This window comes from Trichosurus vulpecula, chromosome 2, assembly GCF_011100635.1.
Source record: "Trichosurus vulpecula isolate mTriVul1 chromosome 2, mTriVul1.pri, whole genome shotgun sequence".
Classification (NCBI taxonomy): domain Eukaryota; kingdom Metazoa; phylum Chordata; class Mammalia; order Diprotodontia; family Phalangeridae; genus Trichosurus; species Trichosurus vulpecula.
The window spans coordinates 374,335,570-374,349,282 of NC_050574.1; the positions used below are offsets into that span (position 1 = coordinate 374,335,570).

The 13,713-nt window shown below is 40.0% G+C and overlaps 2 protein-coding genes across 3 annotated transcripts in view; one reads left to right on the forward strand and one right to left on the reverse strand.

The window, feature by feature from the left end:
* Positions 1–3,961, reverse strand: part of USP16 (ubiquitin specific peptidase 16) — a 43,977-nt gene extending 40,016 nt beyond the window's left edge. The window contains exon 1 of the mRNA XM_036744869.1: positions 3,846–3,961. The gene's annotated coding sequence lies outside the window, so the exon portion shown is untranslated. The remainder of the gene's footprint in view (positions 1–3,845) is intronic.
* On the forward strand, positions 3,718–13,139 carry RWDD2B (RWD domain containing 2B). Of its 2 annotated transcripts, none has more exons than XM_036744870.1 (5): positions 3,718–4,102; positions 5,267–5,479; positions 5,565–5,632; positions 5,932–6,300; positions 12,880–13,139. In XM_036744870.1, exons 2-5 carry the CDS (start codon positions 5,273–5,275, stop codon positions 13,112–13,114), a joined length of 879 nt encoding a protein of 292 aa, XP_036600765.1. In that variant the 5' UTR covers positions 3,718–4,102; positions 5,267–5,272; the 3' UTR covers positions 13,115–13,139. The 2 variants fall into 2 exon arrangements, with proteins under 2 accessions (XP_036600765.1, XP_036600766.1); XM_036744871.1 differs by lacking the exon at positions 3,718–4,102 and adding an exon at positions 4,887–5,061.
* The last annotated feature ends 574 nt before the right edge of the window (positions 13,140–13,713 follow it).

The following is a 13,713-nucleotide window of genomic DNA, read 5'->3' on the forward strand; positions in this document are numbered from 1 at the left end:
CTGCAGACAGGAAGATCTGAGTTCAAATCCAGCCTCAGATACTTAACTGTATTATGACTCTGGGCAAGTCACTTAAGTGACCCGCTTTCTGCCTCAGTTTCCTCATCTGTAAAATAGGGGTACTAATAGCACCTACCTCCAAGGGTTGTTGTAAGGATAAAATAAGGTATTTGTAAAGCTCTTTGCAAACCTTAAAGTACTAAACACTAGCTGCTATCAACATCAGCATCAGCATCACCACCACTCTCACCTAAAGTCATGTACTAGCATGGCTTTCTTAGTAATATATTATAGGTTTTGCCAGCAATTGAAGTCAAACTCACTGGCTTATAGTTTTTGGACCCTATTCTTTTCCTGTTTTGAAAATCAAGAAATTTGCCTTTCCCAGCTATGCAGTGTCTCATCCATTCTCCACAATGTTTCAATCATTTCTTACAGGAGCTCAACATTCACATCTGCCAATTCTTTTAATACCTGAAGATGTTGATTTGAAATCATAAGCTTATCCAAAGGCAGAGACTATGTCAATTTTGTGTGTGTGTAAACTGAGAGGTACACTCTCAATGAGTATAAACTCAAAGACCAATTTTTGGTTTTTAACTGATTTATCAAAGAAGCTAGTTAACCTCTTATTACATCCCTCTTTGTTTGGGTAATCAACATCCTACGTGCCGAAATTTTTGTTCTGTCCAAACCACTACCAGTATCAGTAGAAATAGGGAAGCTGGACAGACAGGGTTTTTTGTTTGTTTGTTTGTTACTGTTATTCTTTTGGGGGGAGGGGCGGTGGAGAAACATGATTAGTTCAGTTCTAGACATGCAGACAGTTGGAAATTTGGGCAATGGAGCTTAGGAAAAAGAGTCAGGCTCAGTGAGATTTGAGAATCATGTGCACAGAGGTAATAATGAAGTCATGGAAATGTTCATTTGCCCCCCACGATAGTCCTGTATATCAAGAAGGAAAAATATCATTATACTTATACAGGGAAACTGAGGATTCATGGAAATTACGACTTGTGCAGTGTTCTATAGCAATTAAGTAGCAGGCCTAGGATCTAGTCTTCTAAACCCTAGTACAACATTGTTTCCAATACAAACAAGGTAACCTTTTCCCTAGACATAACATTTATTCTAGCTCCATTCCTTTATTGGAAATGTCACCCACTCTTCTCTATCTAGCCAAATCTTAACCCATCCTCCGAGACCTAGGTTTAAGTGCCAAATCTCCCATGATGCCTTTTCTATCCCAGTACACACTGGCCTTTTTGCTTCTTGAACTCCTGAAACACTTACTGTGTAATTCATACTGACACTTAAGTCATATATTTATTGTCTTGAGCTGTTACATATCCTCTCAAAGGATAATGTATCCTAACATAAATGTATCCTCTCAGATCAACACATCAGCCGGCTTTCATGAGAGCCAACCCCCACATCACAAGCTGCCTATTAGATATTTCAATCTACTTGACTTGGATACATTTCAAAAAACTATTCCACTTTCAAACATTCCTTTAATTGTTGAGGGCTCCACTATACTACTAAGATAGTTAAGTGGCACCAGAGATAAAATGCTAGACTTAAGAGAGTTCAAATCCAACCCCAGACACTTGCTGTGTGATCGTGGGCACTTAACCTTTATCTGCCTCAGTTTCCTTATCAGTAAAACAGAACTAATAATAGCACTTACCTCCCAGGATTTTTGTGAGGACAAAGTGGAATACTATTTGTAAAGTCTTGTTCTTTTTATTATTATTAGACTTCCAATCTCCCAAGTTCACAAATTTGGCAGTCATTTTTTTACTCCTTAATTCCATCTCCCCATCTCTTAACTATGTCCTTTTCTCTCCATTTACGCAGCTACTATCCTAGTTTAGGCTCTTATTACTTCTGACTTGGATTGTTACAACAGCCTTAGAACTGGTCTCCGTACCCCCAACTATTTTCCCATTTCAGTCTACCTTCCACATCACAGTCACCATAGTGACCTTACTAAAGCACAAATCTGATCATGTCATCCCCCCATCCCAAATTAATTAAACTCCAGTTGCTCCATATTATCACTAGGATCTGTTTGGCACTCAATCCTCTTAGAAATCTGGCCCTTTCCTACCTCTTTAGTCTTCTTACACGTTAGTCCTCCACCATGGTCCAGCCATAATGATCTACTTGCTTTCTTTCACATGTGATTCTCAAACTTCCATCTCTGACTCTTGGCACTGTCCTCCATGCTTAAAATGCTTTCCTTCCTTGCCTCTAACTCTTGGAATCCTTGGCTTCCATCAAAATTCAGCCCAAGTGCTGATTTCTGCAGGAAGCCTCTCCTAGTTCGTTCAGCCACTAATACCTTCCCATCCAAAGCTACTTTGTGTCTAATTTATGTGTCTTTCACCTATTTATATATGATTTCATTGTCTCCCTCAAGAGAATACAACCTTCTTGGGACAAAGGACTGTTTCATTTTTTTTTGGATCCTCAAACCCTAGCACAGTGCCTGAAACACAACAGGCATTTAACAAATGTGTTGATTGATCGAAGGCTCTTTTATGTTCTTTTGAGTTTTCTCACAGCATTTAGCAGAATATTAATGTACAGTAGGTGATGAATAAATATTTGGGACTGATCTATTCAACATATGGCAAGAGGATATTCCAGGGAAAAGGAACAATATCAGGTAAGTAAAGTAGAGATATATGACAGAACCATTAGGAAGGGGGAAAATCAGGTCTGGGAGAATAGGAAAAAGGAGGAAAGAAGTTGTTTGCACTTCCGAACCTTTCATTTAACTGTGGAAGTTATAAAGCCACAAAATGTTAGCACTGGAAGAAAAATTCAATCCCTTAATTTCAAAAAGTGACTCATACAGGGTAACATAGCTAGAGGCAAATGGGTTCCCTGATCCCAGGCCACTACATAAATCTCTTAGTCCACCAAAAACCTTAATTGTTGCATGCTGAAGACGAGCATGTTCTGAGTTAATCCTGGAGTTAGAAATAGAGTACATGACATTTCTGAACTATACAGAACATGAGCGCAACTATAGTACTTCAAATATACATGGTAAGTCACGTAGCAGCTTCAGATCTATTAATGCCATAAAGCCTGAGAGTTTAGAAGAAATGATCTTAGGTAAATTATATCTTTAAGGAAACCCACACCACACCTCAACCAGTTAGACAAGTCTAGGCTTGCACCCTCTTCTTTTTCATTCCTCTCCCTCTCAGCCAACCTGTCTTCCCTTAAAATATAATTATAAGGTTTCTTTTGAGTATTCTCACTAGCTCTCGAGTATAGCCTTCTCCTTATGTGCGGTGGCCACAGGGTCGTAGGATCACGAGATTTTGGAATTAGAAGGGACCTAACAGACAGCCTGTCTAATCACAGGACGGAATCCGAGGCAGGAAGCAGGCCCGGGGAGGTTCCCGGCCCAAATCTCGGGTGCCCCACGCTTCCCTGGGCCGGGTCTCCCCGAATTAGCCCCACGTGAGAGCGACCACAAGAGCTCTTCCTACCACGTGGCTTCCTGGAGCAGCCCACGACAGTCCCCAAACCCACCCAAACGGTGCCACCCGGCAACCGTGGAACTTCAAGGTCTCAAAGCCAGCGGTCGCCCCAACTGCGCCGAGGTGAGGCCGCCGCCGCCGCCTCTCATTGGACAATCCCCTTAACTGACGGAACGCGCAGCCAGTAGGACGGAGGAGCCTGCGGTTGGTCAAAGAACTCGAAGAAGGAGGAGAGGGCCCTAAAGAGAGCCGCTCCTGGGGCTAAGGAAAGGAAGCGACGTGTGCGGGGCTCGCGGTCCTGGGGACGAGAAGCGGCCGTGATGGCGTGTCAGGAGAACTCACCTACAGATACTGCTCCCATAGCTGCCCCTCTAAGGAGTCCGCGATTACCCTTCGGCCCCACCTCTTCAAAGTGATGACTCCGGCACGACAAAAATCCACTGCCAGAGCAGCCCGAGGCCCCGTGTTAATTTCCGGAAAGGGGCATTGTGGGATGTGAATTAAATGCTTGCATTCTTCCAGGCGCGTGCGACTGGGCCACCTCGACATGCGCGCGCAATGTAGGAGATCCGGAAGCCCGGCTTAAGACTCTTCCTGGGGTAGGTAATTCGCTGCCGCCTCCCAGGGTCTCTAGTTCTGCGGTTGAGACACATTCAGAGTTGAGAAATTCTAATTCAAAACCTTGCAGCGTCCTCAATTTATCTGTGGCCTCCCAAGCCATTTCTCAAAGTTCCGGATCCGGAGAATTAATATTTAATTCCAAACCACCTTGCTGAAAAAGCAGAGTCTACGTTGGCCTTTCCAGGGCTCTTCAGGCCCCCGGCTCCAGGAAAACGGGGAGTCTGTACCTTTCAGATAGCGCCGGAACTTGGGGCGTGGGGGGATGGGGTGGGGAACGAGGGCCATCGGATTCACGCCTGTAGCCAAAATTCCTCCATAACTAGCAGTAGCACTGGGAGACTGGTATGGTGCAGAGACACCCCGCAGCCCTATTCCAGTTTCCAGGAGGTGCAGTGCCCCGTGCCACTGCCAGAGCCACCCTATGCCCTAAACCTGACAGCCTGCTCCCCCTCCAGTGAATTGCCTAGCAGTATGGGGAACGAGGGTGGACAGCGGGCATAGTAAACTCAGACCAACCCCTCTTCCCATCCCCTAATGAATGTCATCTGATCTCCCTCCCCATTCTGCTGTGTGAGAACCTTTCTCTGTTGTGGTATAGTAAGACGATAACTAGACTCTAGTTTCGAATCCTTGGTTTTCTACTCTCTTGTAACTTTGGGCAAGCAAACCTCTTTACCTTTCTGGACATCAGTAACCTCGTTTATAAAAAGAGCTGAATTAGATGACTTCCAAGGAACCTTTGAGATGGCTCTAAATCCATGATCCTAGAACCCTTCCTTTCAGATTCCTTCCACCATCTAGTACCTACTAAACTTAACTTGCTCCTGAAGACACCACATTTCATGGTGACTCCCAAACTGACTTTCTTCTTTAGGATTGTCCATTCTGGCCAGATTTATTGCTATTATCTATGGACTTCTAGGTCTCTTCATTATCAGTAAGTTTAGTGTGTGTCTAACTCCTGCCTCTACCCCAGGCCCCTCCACTGTTTGAATACCTTGACCTCCCGTCAAATTAGAAATTTGGAACCTAAATGACAATCAAACACATCTTAATTTAGAAGGCCTAATTCTTTTATATTTGTTTTATCAGAAATTATGTTTTAAAAATATCTTTTTTTTAAATCTCATTTTCCTAAACAGCTTAAAATGACTGAAGTAAAGCAAGCTGAAGCTCAGCTGTCTGAATTAGACCTGCTCTCTAGTATGTTTCCTGATGAGAATGAATTCGTAGTACATGATCATCTGGCTTTAGCAGAACTGAAAGATTCTGTGGAAATGAAGACCACAGAAGTTCCATCTTCAAAAGTTCACTTTACTATAAATATTAAAGTAGAGATTTCTGATGAATCTATGGTAATTCACTTTCATTTTTAAAGGAAATGTAGACATATCAGTTGTTAGTACAAAGCCCTAAAACATTATTGTTCTCTGTTTTCAGGTTGTGTTTTCTTTATCTTGTGCCCTCCCTTTTCAGTATCCTGCAATCCTGCCTGAAATTACTGTCAGGTATGTCATAGAACAGGGCTGTCCAACCATAGGTTTTTAATTGAAACAATAGACAATATATTTTGATTTGCCGTTTTGGTGAGAGCTCTGTGGTAGCTCGGCTTCACATACTAAAGCATTTATGTAAATTTCTATGCTTGTAGGCGGGCTGCATTTTGGACACGCCCTGTCATGGAACATACAACAACAACAAATGTTATAGAAACTCTTTGCCAAAAATTACATTATAGTAAGATACATTTTTAATATTTGGGAGATTTGACTTAAGAAAGATTTTCTCTGCTTATGTTTTTCAACAGATCGCTGTCATTGAATAGAACCCAGCAGGCCCAGCTAAACACAGACCTAACTGCATACCTTCAAAAAGGATACTGTGGAGAAGTCTGTATACTAAATGCAACAGAATGGGTTAAAGATCATGCATCAACTTACATCAAAAGAGAACCCTCATCATCTTCCACTACCACCAACACAAATCCACCTTATTCAACAGATGTCATTTTCACCAGACTTTGGATCTATAGCCATCACATTTACAACAAACAGAAAAGAAAATATATTCTAGAATGGGCAAAGGATCTCTCCCTTTCTGGATTTAGCATGCCTGGGAAGCCTGGAGTTATTTGTGTTGAAGGTTCACAAAGTACATGCGAAGAGTTCTGGGCAAGGTTTGTTTGTTTTGTTTTTTTTTCCTATATTATAAAACAACTCATGATTCTATATTTGTTACTAACTTCCACTCTTTGTTACTAACTAATAATAAATTAAGAATTGATGCCTTCTATGTGCTAAGTACTATACTAGGCTCTAGAGATCCAAAGACAAAAAATGAAATACTTGTTTTTAAAGAACTTGTATTCTATTGGGGAAGATGACATGTACGTATAAATCCTATATTTACATATAAGTATATATAGCATAAATATAGGTGATGTAGGGAGGGTATTAGCAGTTGGAGGAATCTTGGAAAGTTTTCCTATAGAAGGTAGTGTTTGAGCTTGAAGGAAGTGAGAGATCTTATGAGGTGAAGGTGAGAAGGAAGTACATGTCAGTTATGAGGGACAACCAGGGCAATGAAATTGGAGATGGAGTTCTGTGTAGAAGGAAAAGAGAAAAGGCTAGTTTGGCTAAACTGTAGAATGTTGGAAGAAGAATAATGTATAATGAGGTGTAACAGCAATGTTGCCAGCGGCTGCTGTGGAGGTGAAAGACCAATAACAAGAGCATACAAGAGGGCTGCTAGCACAGGTTCTTTGATCTGCTTTTCTAGGGAAAGCAACTTTAAGGGGTTAACAATCTCACTTTAATTAACTGTACACATATCATTCACTTAGTGGTGGTTTTGTGAGTAGAGAAAAGGAGTTAGATATGAGAAATATAGAAACAGAAAATGGCAAGACGTGGTGACTGATCAGATATATGGGATGTGTGAAAATGAGGAGCTGGAAATAACACTAAGATTATGAACCTTGAAGACAGGAAGAATGATGGTGTCTTTAACATAAATAGGATCATTTGGAAGAAGATAGAGATGGAAGAGGGGATGAAATGATAAGTTCTTTTTGGGATATGTCTAGGACATCCAGTTCAAAATGTTCAGTAGGCAGTTGATGTGGGACTAGACCTCAAGAGATAAACTTTGGCTTGATATATAGATCTGTGAGTCATCTGTATAAGCTGTGAGAACTGAAGAGACCACTAAGAATGTAGAGGGAAAATAAAAGAGGTCCCAGGACAGAATCTTGGGTTATACTGATAATTAGAGGTTCTGATAGGGAAGTTGAACCAAAATGAAAACTGAGAAGGAAAGAACTAGGAGAGAAGTAGGGTCATGAAAATCCAGAAAGGAGAGAGTATCCTGGAGGAGAAATTGATCAGCAGTGTCAAATGCAGCAGGAGGGTCAGAAAAGATGAGGACCAAGAAAGACACATAAGATTTGACAATTAACAGGTGATTAGTAACTTTGGAGAGTGGTTTCAGTTAAGTGGTAGAATCAGAAGCCAGGTTGCAAAGGGTTGAGGAGTAAGTGAGAAGAGAAGTAGAGGCAATGAGTGCAGTCAGCATTTTCTAGGAGGTTGGCTGAGAAAGGGAGGAGAGTAATAGGATGATGGTTTGAGGGGCATGGTAGGTATAGTGAAGGGATTTTGTTTGTTTTTTAAGGATGGCAAAATTTGAGCATGTTTGAAAGTAGGAGGGAAGGAATCAATAGGTAGAGAGATTATAGATTAGCTAGACAGGGCAATCTGCTGGAAATTTGGAGTGGATGGGATTGAGGGCATAATTTAGGCCTTGGTAAAAAGGGCCACATCATCAGAGAGTAGAGGTTTGGAGAAGAGAATGGGAATTTTGAGAAGAAAAGGAACTCACAGGAAATGGCCTCAGTTTTCTTAATAAGGTAAGAGTCGAGGTTCTCAGTTGAGAGGATGAGAGAAGATGTGAGAGGTTTGAAGAGAAGCAAAGGTTTGGGATAGCTGTGGGGAGTGGGATAAGAAATCAATCAGATAGGCACAACAGGTTTGCCATGATACAGTAAGGGCTTTGTTAAGGTTAGACATGTTAAATTTGTATTGTGCTTTATCAGCATGATTATGTGATTGTCTCTAGCTCTAGTCAGCAGCACATAAGTAGGTATAGAGGAAGAAAATGGCTGAAAAAATCCAGGATTATGTTTAGAAATAAGTGGTCACCCACTCATCATGAAAATACTGTGCTAGGAATTCAGATAGATTGCAGTTTAAGATCTACTGCAAACTTAACTGTATAACTTTGATAAAGTTAGCTTTTAGGTCAGCCATGGAATGGGGGTAAAGAAAAAAATCACATGAAAATAAGCCAGCTCTTAGGTTAGCCCCTCCTCTAACACAAGGAGTGGCAATAATTGTAGTAGGCAGCACTACCTTTTAACAATAGTAAAACCTCAAAGATGCATCATCTGAATGCAGGTTCAGCAAAAATAGCTACATCTTTGCTTTTTTGCTCAGCACCTGAGGAGCTTGGGTTATTAGCAGGAAAAAGGAACAAATCAGCTTGGCTAGCACACTAGAGATAGAAAGATTTCTCTTTTGTATTTTTTTCACTTGTCCTTGTGTTTTAACTGTTGGTGTACATGTCTTTACTATATCCCATCCCTCCCCAGCTCTCCTTAGATTGGAAGCTGCTCACATAACTTTCTTTGTATCGCTATCATACTGCATGTATATTTTGGTCTGGATCTGCGATGTCATTAGTGCGGATAATTCCACTAGTTCAAATCAGCAACTTGTCTTCCACTTAAAGTCTTAGTTACTAAGGGGAATGAGAAGTTAAGTGATTTGCCCATGGTCACAAAGTTAATACGTGTAGGACCTAAACCAGGTTTTCCTTATTCAAATCTGGTTTTACATCCACTATACCATGCTCCCTCTTGCCTTGCATGTAGTAACTGCTTAATGTTTATTGAATCGACATGCTGCACTTCAACTGAAAGGTTGAATCTGGTCTTATTTTGATAGTGACTTTATATTAACTTCATCAGTTTTTTATTTTTTTTAAATAAACAGGCATTGGTGTACCAATCTCTATGGTCTTAGGATTGTCAGGGTGCTGCCAGCGGCTATGGTGCCTAAATGGCTGGAGATGGCTGAATGCCACGGAAAGTGAAAAGAAAACACGGGCCAGGCAGAGAGTAAAGAACAGTTCCATTTATTAAACTGAGAGACAGGGCTTATATACCCTTTCAGGCTGTGCAGAATCAACAAATCCACATGCAAGGCATTTGCATAATGCATGACTTCCTGTGCTTGTGTTAATAGCCCACAGGTGACATTTAGCATGTGTGTGCCCTGGGGGTTTTGGAGAGAGCACGTGTGTAAGAGGAGGCTTGAAGAGCCTTCATCCTGGGCAGCATGTGTATGCCGAGGAGAGGTGGAGAGCCCACGTGCCTAGTTATCAGACCAAAGGCAAGAACAGGCCTCTGGCCTGTATCTTATCCCAGAATGGACTTTCTCAGAGCTGGCCCTCTACATCAGGGCTTACTGTGGGCTACTGGAATAGATATCTGAAGTCTCTTTCTAGGTCTAAAATTCTATGATCCTGCACCCCCTCTGAACTAGTAGTATTTTACAAGCTATATACCTACAAAGCTGGGTGTGCTGAGAGAATAGTATAAATATAGTTTCCATAGTTATAAGTATTCACAATCAACTATGACCAGCCATCTATGTTCTGGAAAGACCACTTCAGTATAAAGGACAAGAGCCTTCACAGCCCAGTTTCTGTCCTGCCTCTGATAACTTCAGGTCATGAAAACTACATTCATTTTTATCTTTTTAAATTTCTTCTAAGGAGGCTGGCAATAAGTGATAGTGGGTATATTTTAAATTGGTTTCATGGATAGAATCAGAATCACAGAATGTGACAGTTACAAAGGACCATCTAGTTAAGGGCCATCTAGTCCAATTCTTACTTAGAAAGGAATCATTACAGATACCAAACAAGTATAACTTTGGCAACCTTTGGTTTCTATGGCCACCCATTCCATTTGTGGATAATAATTCTTAGAACTTTTTCCTGACATCAAGTCTAAATTTGAGTCTTTGAAACTTTTATACATTGTTCCTAATTCTGCCCCAGCGGCCAAATGGAACAAGTGTAGTGACTTCCACTTGACAGCACTTGAAGACAACATTCATGTTCTCCTGACTATTCTGTTCTCTAGCAAAAAGATTTCCAATTCCTTCAATTGACCTTTTAAGACAGAACTTTTTACTATGCTGGTTGTTCTCTGGAAACTTATAGCACCCAAATTGAACACAGTACTTCAGATAGATGTGGTTTGACAAAGACACAATACACAGGAACTGTTACCACCTTATTGCTAGAAGCTGTCCCTCTCAATGTAGCTCAAGATCATATCAGCTTTTTTTTTTCCGACACTGCTAACTTGTAATAAGCCTACAATCTACTATAGTCCACTGCCTCATACTGAGCCTAACTCTATCCCCCATTTGATACTATGAAGTTGATTTCTTGAACCCAGATCAAAGACTTAACATTTATCCCTGGGAAATTTTATATTAGTAGATTAAGCTCACGACTGCCAAGATTCTGACTGTCTAGCTAACATTCAAAGTGTTAGATGTCCCTCCCAGCTTTCTGTCATCTATAGGTTAGATAAATATGCCATTATACTTTTAGCTACACATCACTGAAGAAATGTTAAACAGCTCAGGGCCAAGCACAACTCCCTGGCACATGAGTCTGGCCATTTATCTAGTACCATATCCATCTTGTGCTATCATCTAACGCACAGCCCTCTATTTTTTTTTCCACAATATTATGTCTTCAAACTCTTATTCTAATGATCTAGAATTTTCCAAGTAATCAAATCAAATTCCCTGGCCTGTAGCTTGTTGATTCTAGGCTCTTGTCTTTTTTGGAGTTTAGGACATTTGTACTTCCCCAGCCTTGAAGTACCTCTCATTCACTACACCCTGACGGTGAACTCAGAAATCACATTTGCCAGTTCTGTGGATTCCCGAGGACATAGTTCATCTTGGCCAGATGATTTGAATTCCTGTAGAACTGCTAGGTCCTCTCTTACTATCTTGTGTATCAGTTTACTGTTATCCATTTGTGTTCTGGCCTTTCCTATCCAAAGGTTGTTCTTAGTAGAGAAAAAAGTAAAATAACTGAACCTTCTCTCTTTTGCTATCATTTATTTCCATTGTATCTACCATAATCCCTCTCTTTTTCTCAGAATAGCTTAAAAAAATCTTTTTCTTATTATTAGCTTTCTTTGTCAGGGTCAGCTTATTCAGAGCTCTGACATTATTAATTCCATTCTGATAGTACCCTAAAATGCTTATGTATTCATTAGGTTATCTGCTCTCATTTCCATCTCTTGTACATGTCTTTTAGAAATCTAGTTGGTTGTTGAGCTCCTTGTGCATCTGATTCAGTCTCTTTAGACAACTCCAGTTTTTTCTTCTGATTGGAATTCTTTCTCTTTCTCTTCAGAATGTCATTCATACGAGTTTCTGATCCCTCCTCAGCTGAATTCCTCTGTAGAATTTTAGTCCATGAGATCCTATCTATTGTTTTACTAACTAAACACTTTAAAATTGCTTTCCCAGAATCTAAGGTTTATGCCAGATTATGCTTGACTTTTCTTTTCATCATCACAAACACTAGGATCCTAACAGTTTGTAATTCCTACCTCATCCTGCTTCCAATTTTTGCTATCATTCTACCCCAACAGCCAGTTCCAAAATAGAATTTTTCCTTGGTTTCCTCATCTCTCCAAGAATGAAATTATAAAAGCAGGAAGGAGAAGGGAAAGGGCCTGTTATGTGCCAGGTACTATGCTAAGTGCTTTACAAATATTATCTCATTTGATCCTTACATAAATCCTGAAGTAGGCAATATTATTATTCCTTTGTACTAGGCTTGTGATCTGTTTCTCGGACTTCTTTTTGTCCAAGGGGTCTGTAATGTACATCAGTCATACTTGTGTAAAAGTGTAGTTATGTAATAACCTATATTTTTATAGCTTCCATATACTTACTCTTATTTGATTCTTGAAACAACCCTAAAGGCAACCATTACTATCCCTATTTTACTGAGGAGGTAACTGAGGCACAGATTGTTAAGTGACTTGCCTAAGATCATACAGCTAGTAAATGGTAAAATCAGTACTAGAATCAGATCTCCAGAATCCACACCCAGTGTTCTTTCCAGCACATCATCCTATCTCTATAGCAATGGGTATTTATAGAATATCTTGTTTTACATTTTATTTGCAATCACTGTGTAAAGTAGCTAGTGCAGATATTACCGTCCTTATTTTACAGAATCCTAAGGATCAGAGGTTAAATAACTGGCTTAAAATTTAAACTAAATCAAACAAAAAAAAACCCTAATATACAATGACATGGTACTGAATTTGGAGTCAGAGAACCTAGGTTCTGATTCTGTCTCTGACAGTTTCACTTTGTATAACCAAAGGCAAATCACTTCACCTCTTTGGATCTCAATTTCTTTATCTCTAAAATGAGAGTCTTTCCCCTGTCTAAATCTATAATCATCAGTCCTTATCCTAAGCACAGTGTTCTTTCCACCACATGCTAATTCATTGTGTATCAACAGATTTCTTTGCACTGAAAGATGGGTTGGTAAGTCAACTTCTGCTCTGTATAGCTTCTATTTTTAAAAGTTCCTGAATGTGTTTTACATTTTGCAAAATTTTTCTTTCAACATTTCTTTCCAGAGTCCGAAGATTATCATGGAAGAGAATTTTAATTCGCCATCGAGAGGACGTTACTTTTGATGGCACACAAGGTGAACTGCAAAAACAGAGAAAATTTTTTAACTTTGAAGAAAAAGTTTTTGATACAAATGGAAACAGAGGAAATCACATGGATTTGGGTCAGCTTTATCAATTTTTAAGTGCCAGGGGGTGTGCTGATGTTTTTCGCATTTACTTTGGCATAGAGGGACAGTAGTTGAATAAAGTATTCATAGACTTTTTTTTTTTTTTGCCAGTTGTGGACTTATAAGTTTTCATTCCTGTTACACTTGTTTGCTGAGTGAGGTACTCATGAGTATTTTAAACTTCAGATTGGCACTTTCAGTCAAGATAGCTACCTGAACAAGGCATATAGCTCAGCTCCCACAAACCTCCTCCATTGAAAACCTAAAAACAGCACAAGGCCAAGTGATCATGAAATCCAATGAAAGACTACACTAAGTGTTTTTGTCTATCCCAGAACTGCACATAGTTGTAACCAAAAGCCTATAAGTGGTAGGGAATAGAGATTTACATACAATTCACATACAATTCTCAGACAAAAAAAATTAGGTGTTGAATCTGCCTTATTAGCATTTCTCCTGCATAGTGTTGAAGAACTGAGGGTTACCTTTATGTCATGATGAGAAATCATTGTCACTACTTCATTTAGGATCTAGCGCTTATTGCCTACTGCATCAAATCAAAACGACACTGCCCTCTTTTCAAGGCCTTCCATAATTCAAATGGATTAAACACTGTGGAAAGTATGCATTACATTTAAGATATAGTTGCACTTTTAATGCAAGTGTAGTA